Source organism: Salmo salar, chromosome ssa03, assembly GCF_905237065.1.
Source record: "Salmo salar chromosome ssa03, Ssal_v3.1, whole genome shotgun sequence".
In the NCBI taxonomy this organism is placed as follows: Eukaryota; Metazoa; Chordata; class Actinopteri; order Salmoniformes; family Salmonidae; genus Salmo; species Salmo salar.
In genome coordinates this window covers 11,580,121-11,596,586 of record NC_059444.1, presented here as the reverse complement: position 1 = coordinate 11,596,586, position 16,466 = coordinate 11,580,121, and the positions used below count along the sequence as shown (strand labels likewise).

Genomic DNA, 16,466 nt, shown 5'->3' with positions numbered 1-16,466 from the left:
GCTTTTGCAAGGGAGATTCAACTAAAGTTATTAAGCAAAATAAAATGTGTTAAAGGCATGCAGTGTGAATGAGTTAGTACCATAAAGCATACATGACATGCAGAGGGAGGAATAGCTAAACATCTCAAATAGAAGAGCCTATCCCAGCAGCCAAACTGGTTGTAATGACATCACTGACATCATTATGGTTTGTAAAAAAAACATTTCGTAAATATCTTTTTAGCAACCAGAAAAATACATCTTCATCTGGTTGTAATACGGGTTATAGCTGACCAGATAACAACCAAAATACGATGTCTTTCTTTATGTCGTCGTGAAAACAATGATTGTTTAGTTCTAATCTGGTGATATGACAGAGAATCTGTTTATAACAACAACAAAAATGTGACGTCACATCACATGCAACATTTTGCCCGTTGGGGATTTTTTAGCTACAGCAGGGGAAAGAGAATCCAAGTGAGAAAAGAATCCACAGCCAAGTGAATCCATGCCATGCCTTTTCTTTATACTGAAACAGATAAAGAAATTACATTTAAAAAAGACTGGCTTACCGGACTTCTCCTCTACAAGAGTAACAGATGTAGGAGAGAGAGGGAGATGGAGAGAGAAAGGGAGGAGAGAGAAAGGAAAGATTGAGAGAGAAAGGGAAGATGGAGAGAGAAAGGGAAGATGGAGAGAGAAAGGGAAGATGGAGAGAGAGGGAGATAAAGGGAAGATGGAGAGAAAGGGAAGATGGAGAGAGAAAGGGAAGATTGAGAGAGAAAGGGAAGATGGAGAGAGAAAGGGAAGATTGAGAGAGAAAGGGAAGATGGAGAGAGAAAGGGAAGATGGAGAGAGAGGGAGATAAAGGGAAGATGGAGAGAAAGGGAAGATGGAGAGAGAAAGGGAAGATTGAGAGAGAAAGGGAAGATGGAGAGAGAAAGGGAAGATGGAGAGAGAGGGAGATAAAGGGAAGATGGAGAGAAAGGGAAGATGGAGAGAGAAAGGGAAGATTGAGAGAGAAAGGGAAGATGGAGAGAGAAAGGGAAGATGGAGAGAGAGGGAGATAAAGGGAAGATGGAGAGAAAGGGAAGATGGAGAGAGAAAGGGAAGATGGAGAGAGAAAGGGAAGATGGAGAGAGAAAGGGAAGATGGAGAGAGAAAGGGAAGATGGAGAGAGAAAGGGAAGATGGAGAGAGAGGGAGATAAAGGGAAGATGGAGAGAAAGGGAAGATGGAGAGAGAAAGGGAAGATGGAGAGAGAAAGGGAAGATGGAGAGAGAAAGGGAAGATGGAGAGAGAGGGAGATAAAGGGAAGATGGAGAGAAAGGGAAGATGGAGAGAGAAAGGGAAGATGGAGAGAGAAAGGGAAGATGGAGAGAGAAAGGGAAGAGGGGGAGATGAAGAGGGGGAGGAAGTGAGAGGAGGAACAGATATTCAGATGTTTAGTACATTCCAGATCATATCACTGGCTAGAATTAGCTGTAGCTGTCTCCAGTTTCAACAAACCGATTCATATAATACTTAATATAACACCAGAGAGAGCTAGCTTTCTTGGAGTAGCAGTTACAATGACCCAAGTTTAAGTTCAAGTTCAGTCAGGGACATTGCACTTTATCCTACTTCACTAGGTACAGATCTAGGGTCAGCATTCCCTTAACAATTAGTGGGGAAAATGCTAAACTGACCCAAAATCACCGTCTAGGGACAACTTCACCCTACTCCAGTTACATACAGTTAGAACAGCAAGGACTCACCAAAGAGGGAGATAGAGCCAAACCCCCAACGGAAGCTTTCAGTTCATCCATGGAGGGGACGGCACACTTGGCAGTGTCGGAGGGCAACGGCTTGATCTTGATCTTGAACTTCCTGTTGTCGTCCTCATCCTCAGTGTCGCTGGAGGAGAAGTGCTGCTTGCCTTTGGGAGCTGGTGAACACTCATTAAGTAAGAAGATCTTTTACATACAGATGTAGGATCTTAATTTGAGCCAGTTTGCTACAGAAGGAAAATAATCCTGCAGCAAAAGGAAATGTGAATTATTATGTGGATTATAATAAATGTATATTTTTTTGTAGGGGTTCGTACATTTTTCGTTAGGGAAAATCAAGTCTGTCATTTTAAAGTGGAAATTACAAACTTTAGAAGCCTTTTTCAATCTTGAATACATTACAAGTTTGCATTTCCGGTGGAAATTTGTCCTTTGGTCTGATGAGTCCAAATTTGAGATTTTTGGTTCCAACCGCTGTGTCTTTGTGAGATGCGGTGTGGGTGAAAGGATGATCTTCGCATGTGTATTTCCCACCGTAAAGCATGGAGGAGGAGGTGTTATGGTGTGGGGGTGCTTTGCTGGTGACACTGCCTGTGATTTATTTAGAATTCAAGGCACACTTAACCAGCATGGCTACCACAGCATTCTGCAGCGATACGCCATCCCATCTGGTTTGGGCTTAGTGGGACTATCATTTGTTTCTCAACAGGACAATGACCCAACACACCTCCAGGCTGTGTAAGAGATAATTGACCAAGAAGGAGAGTGACGGAGTGCTACATCAGATGACCTGGCCTCCACACTCCCTCGACCTCAACCAAATTAAGATGATTTGGGATGAGTTGGGCCGCATAGTAAAGTAAAAGCAGCCAACAGGTGCTCATCATATGTGGAAACTCCTTCAAGACTGTTGGAAAAATATTCCAGGTGAAGATGGTTGAGAGAATGCCAAGAGGGTGCAAAGCTGTCATCAAGGCAAATGGTGGCTATTTGAAGGATCTCAAATATAAAATATATTTAGATTTGTTTAACACTTTTTTGGTTACTACATGATTCCATATGTGTTATTTCATAGTTTTGATGTCTTCACTATTATTCTACAATGTAGAAAATAGTAAAAATAAAGAAAGGTATTCTAAAACTTTTGACCGGTAGTGTATCTCACTGCTGAAAACTAGAATATCTCACATCATCATGAGGCTCAATTGCTGATTTGATCCTAGGCCAGTGATTAGGGGTTACACAAACCTACATGTTCAATTGAAACCAATGGTATTAAAAACGTTCTAGGCAGGATGCAACAGAGATAGCGAGGGGAAACACTCTTATGTGACTCTAGACTGTTTTCACTCTTTTGGTCCTGCAGGTCAGGTTCACTCAAATGTAGAGCATAAAGATAGAGAGGGTGTCTGAGTGATTTGGCCTATTTAACATAGAGATCCACTGGGCCAATATGTCACTCAGCTAGCTAAACAGGTCGATAGCTTAGCAGTCAGTGTCCCAAGACGGTTGCCTGTGTAACAGCTTAGCTTCCACCCCTGTCTGCCCTGAGTTGGGCGTGAACCAGGGACCCTCTGCACACATTAACACTGATCACCAAAAGAAGCATAATAACGCCGACCAGGACAACAGTATCTCTCTAGATCTCAGGGCAGGATAACAGTACCTCTCTAGGTCTCAGGGCAGGATAACAGTACCTCTCTAAGTCTCAGGGCAGGACAACAGTACCTCTCTAGGTCTCAGGGCAGGATAACAGTACCTCTCTAAGTCTCAGGGCAGGACAACAGTACCTCTCTAGGTCTCAGGGCAGGACAACAGTACCTCTCTAAGTCTCAGGGCAGGACAACAGTACCTCTCTAAGTCTCAGGGCAGGACAACAGTACCTCTCTAAGTCTCAGGGCAGGACAACAGTACCTCTGTAGGTCTCAGGGCAGGACAACAGTACCTCTCTAGGTCTCAGGGTAGGACAACAGTACCTCTCTAGGTCTCAGGGCAGGACAACAGTACCTCTCTAGATCTCAGGGCAGGACAACAGTACCTCTCTAGGTCTCAGGGCAGGACAACAGTACCTCTCTAGGTCTCAGGGCAGGACAACAGTACCGCTCTAGGTCTCAGGGCAGGACAACAGTACCTCTCTAGGTCTCAGGGCAGGACAACAGTACCTCTCTAGGTCTCAGGGCAGGACAACAGGACCTCTCTAGGTCTCAGGGCAGGACAACAGTACCTCTCTAGGTCTCAGGGCAGGACAACAGTACCTCTCTAGGTCTCAGGGCAGGACAACAGTACCTCTCTAGGTCTCAGGGCAGGACAACAGTACCTTTCTAGGTCTCAGGGCAGGACAACAGTACCTCTCTAGGTCTCAGGGCAGGACAACAGTACCTCTCTAGGTCTCAGGGCAGGACAACAGTACCTCTCTAGGTCTCAGGGCAGGACAACAGTACCTCTCTAGGTCTCAGGGCAGGACAACAGTACCTCTCTAGGTCTCAGGGCAGGATAACAGGACCTCTCTAGGTCTCAGGGCAGGACAACAGTACCTCTCTAGGTCTCAGGGCAGGACAACAGTACCTCTCTAGGTCTCAGGGCAGGACAACAGTACCTCTCTAGGTCTCAGGGCAGGACAACAGTACCTCTCTAGGTCTCAGGGCAGGACAACAGTACCTCTCTAGGTCTCAGGGCAGGACAACAGTACCTCTCTAGGTCTCAGGGCAGGACAACAGTACCTCTCTAGGTCTCAGGGCAGGACAACAGTACCTCTCTACGTCTCAGGGCAGGACAACAGTACCTCTCTAGGTCCCAGGGCAGGTGACGTCACTTGCACTATGCCCGCTACTAGCTCACTGCTAACTAGCTAGCCATTCCACATGGACTACATCTGATCATCTAAAAGGATATTTTCTCTCTCCTCTCCGGGTCTGAGACTGAAGCCCTCAGCGTCCACGTCTGGAGCGGCCTGTAACAGGAAGTAAATATGTAAGTGGTAAAATGACTGTTTGTGACATCGTGTAACAACAAATACATTCACTTCTCTCATTGCTAGTGGGGAAAGAAACGCACACATAAAAAAACTGCAGTCCTGTGTTTTTATAGCTGGAGAGGTTTGAAGATGCTTGTTTGTTAAGACTCACACAAACTTAATGTACGATTCTGAAAAGAGACATCACGTTTTGATTCCAAAATCAATGTTACACGAGGATGATTGATTGCCATAATCAGGACAGTTGTTGGGAGCAGAAGTGGAAGTGACGTCTGGTTGTGGGAAGTAAAGTTTAGAATGTGGTTTCCCCATTGTGGTTGAAACATCTTCATAAGCAAAGTATTGCATAAGCGGTTCTGAAATTGTAATATATTTTCTTAATTTTTATTAGTCACGTCAGATATTAGTCACTATTCATTAGTCACTAGTCACTAGTCACTATTCATTAGTTATTAGTCACTAGTCACTATTCATTAGTCACTAGTCACTAGTCACATTCATTAGTTATTAGTCACTAGATATTAGTCACTATTCATTAGTTATTAGCCACTAGATATTAGTCACTATTCATTAGTTATTAGTCACTAGACATTAGTCACTATTCATTAGTTATTAGTCACTAGACATTAGTCACTATTCATTAGTTATTAGTCACTAGACATTAGTCATTATTCATTAGTTATTAGTCACTAGTCACTATTCATTAGTTATTAGTCACTAGACATTAGTCATTATTCATTAGTTATTAGTCACTAGTCACTATTCATTAGTTATTAGTCACTAGACATTAGTCACTATTCATTAGTTATTAGTCACTAGACATTAGTCATTATTCATTAGTTATTAGTCACTAGTCATTAGTCACTATTCATTAGTTATTAGTCACTAGACATTAGTCACTATTCATGAGTTATTAGTCACAAGATAATAGTTATTAGTCACTAGACATTAGTCACTATTCATTAGTTATTAGTCACTAGACATTAGTCACTATTCATTAGTTATTAGTCACTAGTCACTATTCATTAGTTATTAGTCACTATTCATTAGTTATTAGTCACTAGATATTAGTCACTATTCATTAGTTATTAGTCACTAGTCATTAGTCACTATTCATTAGTTATTAGTCACTAGTCACTATTCATTAGTTATTAGTCACTATTCATTAGTTATTAGTCACAAGATATTAGTTATTAGTCACTAGACATTTGTCACTATTCATTAGTTATTAGTCACTAGATATTAGTCATTATTATCTAGCCCTGCTCATTATACCTTATCCAACCTCTCAGTTCCTCCACCCACACATGCTATGACATCTTCTGGTTTCAATGATGTTTCTAGAGACAATATCTCTCTCATAATCACGAAATGCCTAGGTTTACCTCCTCTGTACTCACATCCCACCATACCTTTGTCTGTACATTATACCTTGAAGCTATTTTATCGCCCCCAGAAACCTGCTCCTTTTTCTCTCTATTCTGGACGTCACAGACGACCAATTCTTATAGCTTTTAGCCGTACCCTCATACTTATTCTTCTCTGCTCCTCTGGGGATGTAGAGGTGAATCCAGGCCCTGCAGTGCCTGGCTCCACTCCTACTCCCCAGGCGCTCTCTTTTGATGACTTCTGTAACCGTAATAACCTTGGTTTCATGCATGTTAACATTAGAAGCCTCCTCCCTAAGTTTGTTTTATTCACTGCTTTAGCACACTCTGCCAACCCGGATGTCCTAGCTGTGTCTGAATCTTGGCTTAGGAAGTCCACCAAAAACTCTGAAATCTTCATCCCTAACTACAACGTTTTCAGACAAGATAGAACGACCAAAGGGGGCGGTGTTGCAATCTACTGCAGAGATAGCCTGCAGAGTTCTGTCCTGCTATCCAGGTCTGTACCCAAACAATTTGAACTTCTACTTTTAAAAATCCACCTCTCCAAAAACAAGTCTCTCACCGTTGCCGCCTGCTATAGACCCCCCTCGGCCCCTAGTTGTGCTCTGGACACCATATGTGAACTGATTGCCCCCCATCTATCTTCAGAGCTCGTGCTACTAGGTGACCTAAACTGGGACATACTTAACACCCCAGCCATCCTACAATCCAAGCTTGATGCCCTCAATCTCACACAAATTATTAATGAACCCACCAGGTACAACCCCAAAGCCGCAAACACTGGCACCCTCATACATATCATCCTAACCAACGTGCCCTCTAAATACACCTCTGCTGTTTTCAACCAAGATCTCAGCGATCACTGCCTCATTGCCTGCACCCGTAATGGGTCAGCGGTCAAACGACCTCCACTCATCACTGTCAAACGCTCCCTGAAACATTTCAACGAGCAAGCCTTTCTAATCGACCTGGCCCTGGTATCCTGGAAGGATATTGACCTCATCCCGTCAGTAGAGGATGCCTGGTTATTTTTTTTAAATGCCTTCCTCTCCATCTTAAATAAGCATGCCCCTTTCAAGAAATTTAGAACCAGGAACAGATATAGCCCTTGGTTCTCCCCAGACCTGACTGCCCTTAACCAACACAAAAATATCCTGTGGCGTTCTGCATTAGCATCGAACTGCCCCCGCGATATGCAACTTTTTAGGGAAGTTAGAAACCAATACACACAGGCAGTTAGAAACGCCAAGGCTAGCTTTTTCAAACAGAAATTCGCTTCGTGCAACTCCAACTCTAAAAAGTTCTGGGACATTGTAAAGTCCATGGAGAATAAGAACACCTCCTCCCAACTGCCCACTGCACTGAGGATAGGAAACTCTGTCACCACCGATAAGCCCACTATAATTGAGAATTTCAATAAGCATTTTTCTACGGCTGGCCATGCTTTCCACCTAACTACCCCTACTGCATTCAACAGCACTGCACCCCCCACAGCTACTCGCCCAAGCCTCCCCCATTTCTCCTTCTCCCAAATCCATTCAGCTGATGTTCTGAAAGAGCTGCAAAATCTGGACCCCTACAAATCAGCTGGGCTTGACTATCTGGACCCTTTCTTTCTAAAATTATCTGCCGAAATTATTGCAACCCCTATTACTAGCCTGTTCAACCTCTCTTTCGTGTCGTCTGAGATTCCCATAGATTGGAAAGCAGCTGCTGTCATCCCCCTCTTCAAAGGAGGTGACACTCTTGACCCAAATTGCTACAGACCTATATCCATCCTACCCTGCCTTTCTAAGGTCTTCGAAAGCCAAGTCAACAAACAGATTACCGACCATTTCGAATCCCACCGCACCCTCTCCGCTATGCAATCTGGTTTCAGAGCTGGTGGGTGCACCTCAGCCACGCTCAAGGTCCTAAACGACATCGTAACCGCCATCGATAAGAAACAATACTGTGCTGCCGTATTCATTGACCTGGCCAAAGCTTTTGACTCTGTTAATCACCACATCCTCATCGGCAGACTCAGTAGCCTTGGTTTCTCAAACGATTGCGTCGCCTGGTTCACCAACTACTTCTCTGACAGAGTTCAGTGTGTCAAATCGGAGGGCCTACTGTCTGGACCTCTGGCAGTCTCTATGGGGGTACCACAGGGTTCAATTCTTGGGCTAACTCTTTTCTCTGTATACATAAATGATGTCGCTCTTGCTGCTGGTGAATCTCTGATCCACCTCTACGCAGACGACACCATTCTGTACACTTCTGGCCCTTCTTTGGACACTGTGTTAACAACCCTCCAGACGAGCTTCAATGCCATTCAACTCTCCTTCCGTGGTCTCCAACTGCTCCTAAACACAAGTAAAACTAAATGCATGCTCTTCAACCGATCGCTGCCTGCACCTGCCCGCCTGTCCAGCATCACTTCTCTGGACGGTTCTAACTTAGAATTTGTGGACAACTACAAATACCTAGGTGTCTGGTTAGACTGTAAACTCTCCTTCCAGACTTACATCAATCATCTCCAATCCAAAGTGAAATCTCGAATTGGCTTCCTATTTCGCAACAAAGCATCCTTCACTCATGCTGCCAAACATACCCTCGTAAAACTGACCATCCTACCAATCCTCGACTTCGGCGATGTCATTTACAAAATAGCTTCCAATACCCTACTCAACAAGCTGGATGCAGTCTATCACAGTGCCATCCGTTTTGTCACCAAAGCCCCATATACTACCCACCACTGCGACCTGTACGCTCTCGTTGGCTGGCCTTCGCTTCATAATCGTCGCCAAACACATTGGCTCCAGGTCATCTACAAGACCCTGCTAGGTAAAGTCCCCCCTTATCTCCGCTCACTGGTCACCATAGCAGCACCCACCTGTAGCACGCGCTCCAGCAGGTATATCTCTCTGGTCACCCCTAAAGCCAACTCCTCCTTTGGTCGTCTCTCCTTCCAGTTCTCTGCTGCCAATGACTGGAACGAACTACAAAAATCTCTGAAACTGGAAACACTTATCTCCCTCACTAGCTTTAAGCACCAGCTGTCAGAGCAGCTCACAGATCACTGCACCTGTACATAGCCCATCTATAATTTAGCCCAAACTACTACCTCTTCCCCTACTGTATTTATTTATTTTATTTATTTTGCTCCTTTGCACCATGTTATTTATATTTTATCTCTGAACTTTCTTCAAACTACAAATCTATGCCTTTACCTCCCTTATCTCACATAATTTGCTCACATTGTATATAGTCTTATTTTTTTTTCTACTGCATCATTGATTGTATGTTGTTTTACTCCATGTGTAACTCTGTGTTTTTGTATGTTGTCGAACTGCTTTGCTTTATCTTGGCCAGGTCGCAATTGTAAATGAGAACTTGTTCTCAACTTGCCTACCTGGTTAAATAAAGGTGAAATAAATAAATAAATAAAATTATTCATTAGTTATTAGTCACTAGACATTAGTCACTATTCATTAGTTATTAGTCACTAGACATTAGTCATTATTTATTAGTTATTAGTCACTAGTCATTAGTCACTATTCATTAGTTATTAGTCACTAGTCATTAGTTATTAGTCACTATTCATTAGTTATTAGTCACTAGACATTAGTCACTATTCATTAGTTATTAGTCACTATTCATTAGTTATTAGTCACTAGATATTAGTCACTATTCATTAGTTATTAGTCACAAGATATTAGTTATTAGTCACTAGACATTAGTCATTATTCATTCGTTTTTTGTCACTAAACATTAGTCACTATTCATTAGTTATTAGTCACTAGATATTAGTCACTATTCATTAGTTATTAGTAACTAGTCACTATTCATTAGTTATTAGTAACTATTCATTAGTTATTAGTCACTAGACATTAGTCACTATTCATTAGTTATTAGTCACTAGACATTAGTCATTATTCATTAGTTATTAGTCACCAGTCACTATTCATTAGTTATTAGTCACTCTTCATTAGTTATTAGTCACTAGACATTAGTCACTATTCATTAGTTATTAGTCACTAGACATTAGTCACTATTCATTAGTTATTAGTCACTAGATATTAGTCATTATTCATTAGTTATTAGTCACTAGACATTAGTCACTATTCATTAGTTATTAGTCACTAGATATTAGTCATTATTCATTAGTTATTAGTCACTAGACATTAGTCACTATTCATTCGTTATTAGTCACTAGACATTAGTCATTATTTATTAGTTATTAGTCACTAGTCATTAGTCACTATTCATTAGTTATTAGTCACTAGTCATTAGTTATTAGTCACTATTCATTAGTTATTAGTCACTAGACATTAGTCACTATTCATTAGTTATTAGTCACTAGTCACTATTCATTAGTTATTAGTCACTATTCATTAGTTATTAGTCACTAGACATTAGTCATTATTCATTAGTTATTAGTCACTAGACATTAGTCATTATTCATTAGTTATTAGTCACTAGTCACTATTCATTAGTTATTAGTCACTAGACATTAGTCACTATTCATTAGTTATTAGTCACTAGACATTAGTCATTATTCATTAGTTATTGGTCATTAGTCACTATTCATTAGTTATTAGTCACTAGACATTAGTCACTATTCATTAGTTATTAGTCACAAGATATTAGTTATTAGTCACAAGATATTAGTTATTAGTCACTAGACATTAGTCACTATTCATTAGTTATTAGTCACTAGACATTAGTCACTATTCATTAGTTATTAGTCACTAGTCACTATTCATGAGTTATTAGTCACTATTCATTAGTTATTAGTCACTATTCATTAGTTATTAGTCACTAGATATTAGTCACTATTCATTAGTTATTAGTCACTATTCATTAGTTATTAGTCACTTGATATTAGTCACTATTCATTAGTTATTAGTCACTAGTCACTATTCATTAGTTATTAGTCACTATTCATTAGTTATTAGTCACTAGATATTAGTCACTATTCATTAGTTATTAGTCACTAGACATTAGTCACTATTCATTAGTTATTAGTCACAAGATATTAGTTATTAGTCACTAGACATTAGTCATTATTCATGAGTTATTAGTCACTAGTCATTAGTCACTATTCATTAGTTATTAGTCACTAGACATTAGTCACTATTCATTAGTTATTAGTCACAAGATATTAGTTATTAGTCACAAGATATTAGTTATTAGTCACTAGACATTAGTCACTATTCATTAGTTATTAGTCACTAGATATTAGTCATTATTCATGAGTTATTAGTCACTAGACATTAGTCACTATTCATTAGTTATTAGTCACTAGATATTAGTCATTATTCATTAGTTATTAGTCACTAGACATTAGTCACTATTCATTCGTTATTAGTCACTAGACATTAGTCATTATTTATTAGTTATTAGTCACTAGTCATTAGTCACTATTCATTAGTTATTAGTCACTAGTCATTAGTAATTAGTCACTATTCATTAGTTATTAGTCACTAGACATTAGTCACTATTCATTAGTTATTAGTCACTATTCATTAGTTATTAGTCACTAGTCACTATTCATTAGTTATTAGTCACTATTCATTAGTTATTAGTCACTAGACATTAGTCACTATTCATTAGTTATTAGTCACTAGTCATTAGTCACTATTCATTAGTTATTAGTCACTAGTCATTAGTAATTAGTCACTATTCATTATTCATTAGTTATTAGTCACTAGTCACTATTCATTAGTTATTAGTCACTCTTCATTAGTTATTAGTCACTAGACATTAGTCACTATTCATTAGTAATTAGTCACTAGACATTAGTCACTATTCATTAGTTATTAGTCACTAGATATTAGTCACTAGACATTAGTCATTAGTCATTCGTTTTTGTCACTAAACATTAGTCACTATTCATTAGTTATTAGTCAATAGACAGTCACTATTCATTAGTTATTAGTCACTAGATATTAGTCACTATTCATTAGTAATTAGTCACTAGACATTAGTCACTATTCATTAGTTATTAGTCACTAGATATTAGTTATTAGTCACTAGACATTAGTCACTATTCATTAGTTATTAGTCACTAGATATTAGTCATTATTCATTAGTTATTAGTCACTAGTCATTAGTCACTATTCATTAGTTATTAGTCACTAGTCACTATTCATTAGTTATTAGTCACAAGATGTTAGTTATTAGTCACTAGACATTAGTCACTATATATTAGTTATTAGTCACTAGTTATTAGTCACTATTCATTAGTTATTAGTCACTAGACATTAGTCACTATTCATTAGTTATTAGTCACTAGACATTAGTCACTATTCATTAGTTATTAGTCACTAGACATTAGTCACTATTCATTAGTTATTAGTCACTAGACATTAGTCACTAGTCACGTCATGAGTTTGAGTTTTGACAACCAGGGCGGCACTTCCTCTTTTATCCCTATAGCTGTTATTGCTTATTCCCTAACCCATTGTATTACTACTAATCACTGACACTATAGAGGGATCACGTACCGCACTGTGCTGTACATATCTACTTACATATCGCTCCCAATCAATCTCCCCATAATAGCCATTTGGAGCCCCGTTGGTCTTTTTCTGTGATAATGGAACGTGTCAGTGAGAAACTCTCATACCATCAAGCATTTTATACAGTTGAAGTCAGAAGTTTACATACACTTAGGTTGGAGTCATTAAAACTTGTTTTTCAACCACTCCACAAATTTCTTGTTAACAAACTATAGTTTAGGCAAGTCGGTTAGGACATCTACTTTGTGCATGACACAAGTAATTTTTCCAACAATTGTTAACAGACAGATTATTTCACTTATAATTCACTCTGGGTCAGAAGTTAACATACACTAAGTTGACAGCGCCTTTAAATAGCTTGGAAAATTCCAGAAAATTATGTCATGGCTTTAGAAGCTTCTGATAGGCTAATTGACATAATTTTAGTATCTAGTATCTATATCCACAGTATCTATATCCACAGTAAAACGAGTACTATATCGACATAACCTGAAAGGCCGCTCAGCAAGGAAGAAGCCACTGCTCCAAAACCGCCATAAAAAAAGCCAGACTACGGTTTGCAACTGCACATGGGGACAAAGATCGTACTTTTTGGAGAAATGTCCTCTGGTCTGATGAAACAAAAACAGAACTGTTTGGCCATAATGACCATCATTATGTTTGGAGGAAAAAGGGGGACGCTTGCAAGCCGAAGAACACCATCCCAACCGTGAAGCACGGGAGTGGCAGCATCAAGACATCAGTCAGGAAGTTAAAGCTTGGTCGCAAATGGGTCTTCCAAATGGACAATGACCCCAGGCATACTTCCAAAGTTGTGGCAAAATGGCTTAAGGACAACAAAGTCAAGGTATTGGAGTGGCCATCACAAAGCCCTGACCTCAATCCTATAGAAAAATGTGTGGGCAGAACTGAAAAAGCGTGTGCGAGCAAGGAGGCCTACAAACCTGATTCAGTTACACGGCTCTGTCAGGAGGAATGGGCCAAAATTCATCCAATTTATTGTGGGAAGCTTGTGGAAGGCTACCCGAAACGTTTAATCCAAGTTAAACAATTTAAAGGCAATGCTACCAAATACTAATTGAGTTTATGTAAACTTCCGACCCACCGGGAATGTGCTGAAATAAATAATTCTCTCTACTATTATTCTGACATTTCACATTCTTACAATAAAGTGGTGATCCTAACTGACCTAAGACAGGGAATTTTTACTAGGATTAAATGTCAGGAATTGTGAAAAAACTGAGTTTAAATGTATTTGTCTAAGGTGTATGTAAACTTCCGACTTCAACAGTATATCCACAGCTTGAATCAACAACAAGAACAGCACTATTCACGAATGGGATACATTCAACTACAGTGAAGTAAACAAACAAAGAAGAGCGAGGATAAGAGTATCAATGACATCAGATCGATGCTTTACCCCATAGTCTACCTTTCTCGTACTTACTCCATCTTTGTCAGGGGAGCCACTGTTCAGAGAGACGAGAGAGGAAAGATCACAATCATCAGACTACTTAGAAAATATGGGCGATAAGGTCAAAAATATGTTTTCAATGACAGCTCAAATAGTTATCGAATAAAAATAAACAAACTTTATTTAGATGTCCCCTCTATTGATGTTCTACATAGAGCAACATACCAAATGCAGGTCTATGGACTTACAACCAAAGTGTCACCAAAGTAAATCCTGCTGTAGCTGCTGGAGAACACTCACGTTAAACTGTCTACAGGAGAACACTCACATTAAACTGTCTACAGGAGAACACTCACATTAAACTGTCTACAGGAGAACATTCACATTAAACTGTCTACAGGAGAACACTCACATTAAACTGTCTACTGGAGAACACTCACATTAAACTGTCTACAGGAGAACACTCACATTAAACTGTCTACAGGAGAACACTTACATTAAACTTTCTACTGGAGAACACTCACATTAAACTGTCTACAGGAGAACACTCACATTAAACTGTCTACAGGAGAACACTCACGTTAAACTGTCTACTGGAGAACACTCACATTAAACTGTCTACAGGAGAACACTCACATTAAACTGTCTACAGGAGAACACTTACATTAAACTGTCTACAGGAGAACACTCATATTAAACTGTCTACTGGAGAACACTCACGTTAAACTGTCTACTGGAGAACACTCACATTAAACTGTCTACAGGAGAACACTCACATTAAACTGTCTACAGGAGAACACTCACATTAAACTGTCTACAGGAGAACACTCACATTAAACTGTCTACAGGAGAACACTCACGTTAAACTGTCTACAGGAGAACACTCACATTAAACTGTCTACAGGAGAACACTTACATTAAACTGTCTACAGGAGAACACTCACATTAAACTGTCTACAGGAGAACACTCACATTAAACTGTCTACTGGAGAACACTCACATTAAACTGTCTACAGGAGAACACTAACATTAAACTGTCTACTGGAGAACACTCACGTTAAACTGTCTACAGGAGAACACTCACGTTAAACTGTCTACTGGAGAACACTCACGTTAAACTGTCTACAGGAGAACACTTACATTAAACTGTCTACTGGAGAACACTCACATTAAACTGTCTACAGGAGAACACTCATATTAAACTGTCTACAGGAGAACACTCACATTAAACTGTCTACTGGAGAACACTCACATTAAACTGTCTACAGGAGAACACTTACATTAAACTGTCTACAGGAGAACACTCACATTAAACTGTCTACTGGAGAACACTCACATTAAACTGTCTACAGGAGAACACTCATATTAAACTGTCTACAGGAGAACACTCACATTAAACGGTCTACAGGAGAACACTCACATTAAACTGTCTACTGGAGAACACTCACATTAAACTGTCTACAGGAGAACACTCACATTAAACTGTCTACTGGAGAACACTCATATTAAACTGTCTACTGGAGAACACTCACATTAAACTGTCTACAGGAGAACACTCACATTAAACTGTCTACTGGAGAACACTCACATTAAACTGTCTACAGGAGAACACTCATAATAAACTGTCTACAGGAGAACACTTACATTAAACTGTCTACTGGAGAACACTCACATTAAACTGTCTACAGGAGAACACTCATAATAAACTGTCTACTGGAGAACACTCACATTAAACTGTCTACTGGAGAACACTCACATTAAACTGTCTACAGGAGAACACTCACATTAAACTGTCTACAGGAGAACACTTACATTAAACTGTCTACTGGAGAACACTCACGTTAAACTGTCTACAGGAGAACACTCACATTAAACTGTCTACTGGAGAACACTCACATTAAACTGTCTACAGGAGAAAACTCATATTAAACTGTCTACAGGAGAACACTCATATTAAACTGTCTACAGGAGAACACTCACATTAAACTGTCTACAGGAGAACACTCACGTTAAACTGTCTACAGGAGAACACTTACATTAAACTGTCTACTGGAGAACACTCACATTAAACTGTCTACAGGAGAAAACTCATATTAAACTGTCTACAGGAGAACACTCATATTAAACTGTCTACAGGAGAACACTCACATTAAACTGTCTACAGGAGAACACTCACATTAAACTGTCTACAGGAGAACACTCACGTTAAACTGTCTACAGGAGAACACTCATATTAAACTGTCTACTGGAGAACACTCATAATAAACTGTCTACAGGAGAACACTCATATTAAACTGTCTACTGGAGAACACTCACATTAAACTGTCTACTGGAGAACACTCACATTAAACTGTCTACAGGAGAACACTCACATTAAACTGTCTACAGGAGAACACTCACATTAAACTGTCTACAGGAGAACACTCACATTAAA

The 16,466-nt window shown here is 39.6% G+C and overlaps 1 protein-coding gene across 1 annotated transcript in view; it reads right to left on the bottom strand.

Moving 5' to 3' along the window:
• LOC106598456 (SH3-containing GRB2-like protein 3-interacting protein 1) overlaps positions 1-16,466 on the bottom strand; it is a 70,704-nt gene that overhangs the window by 35,407 nt on the left and 18,831 nt on the right. The window contains exons 4-7 of the mRNA XM_045714911.1: positions 14,066-14,087; positions 12,631-12,687; positions 4,640-4,697; positions 1,736-1,908 (exon numbers count right to left, since the gene is read on the bottom strand). Of these exons, the coding sequence (XP_045570867.1) occupies positions 1,736-1,908; positions 4,640-4,697; positions 12,631-12,687; positions 14,066-14,087 (310 nt within the window). The remainder of the gene's footprint in view (positions 1-1,735; positions 1,909-4,639; positions 4,698-12,630; positions 12,688-14,065; positions 14,088-16,466) is intronic.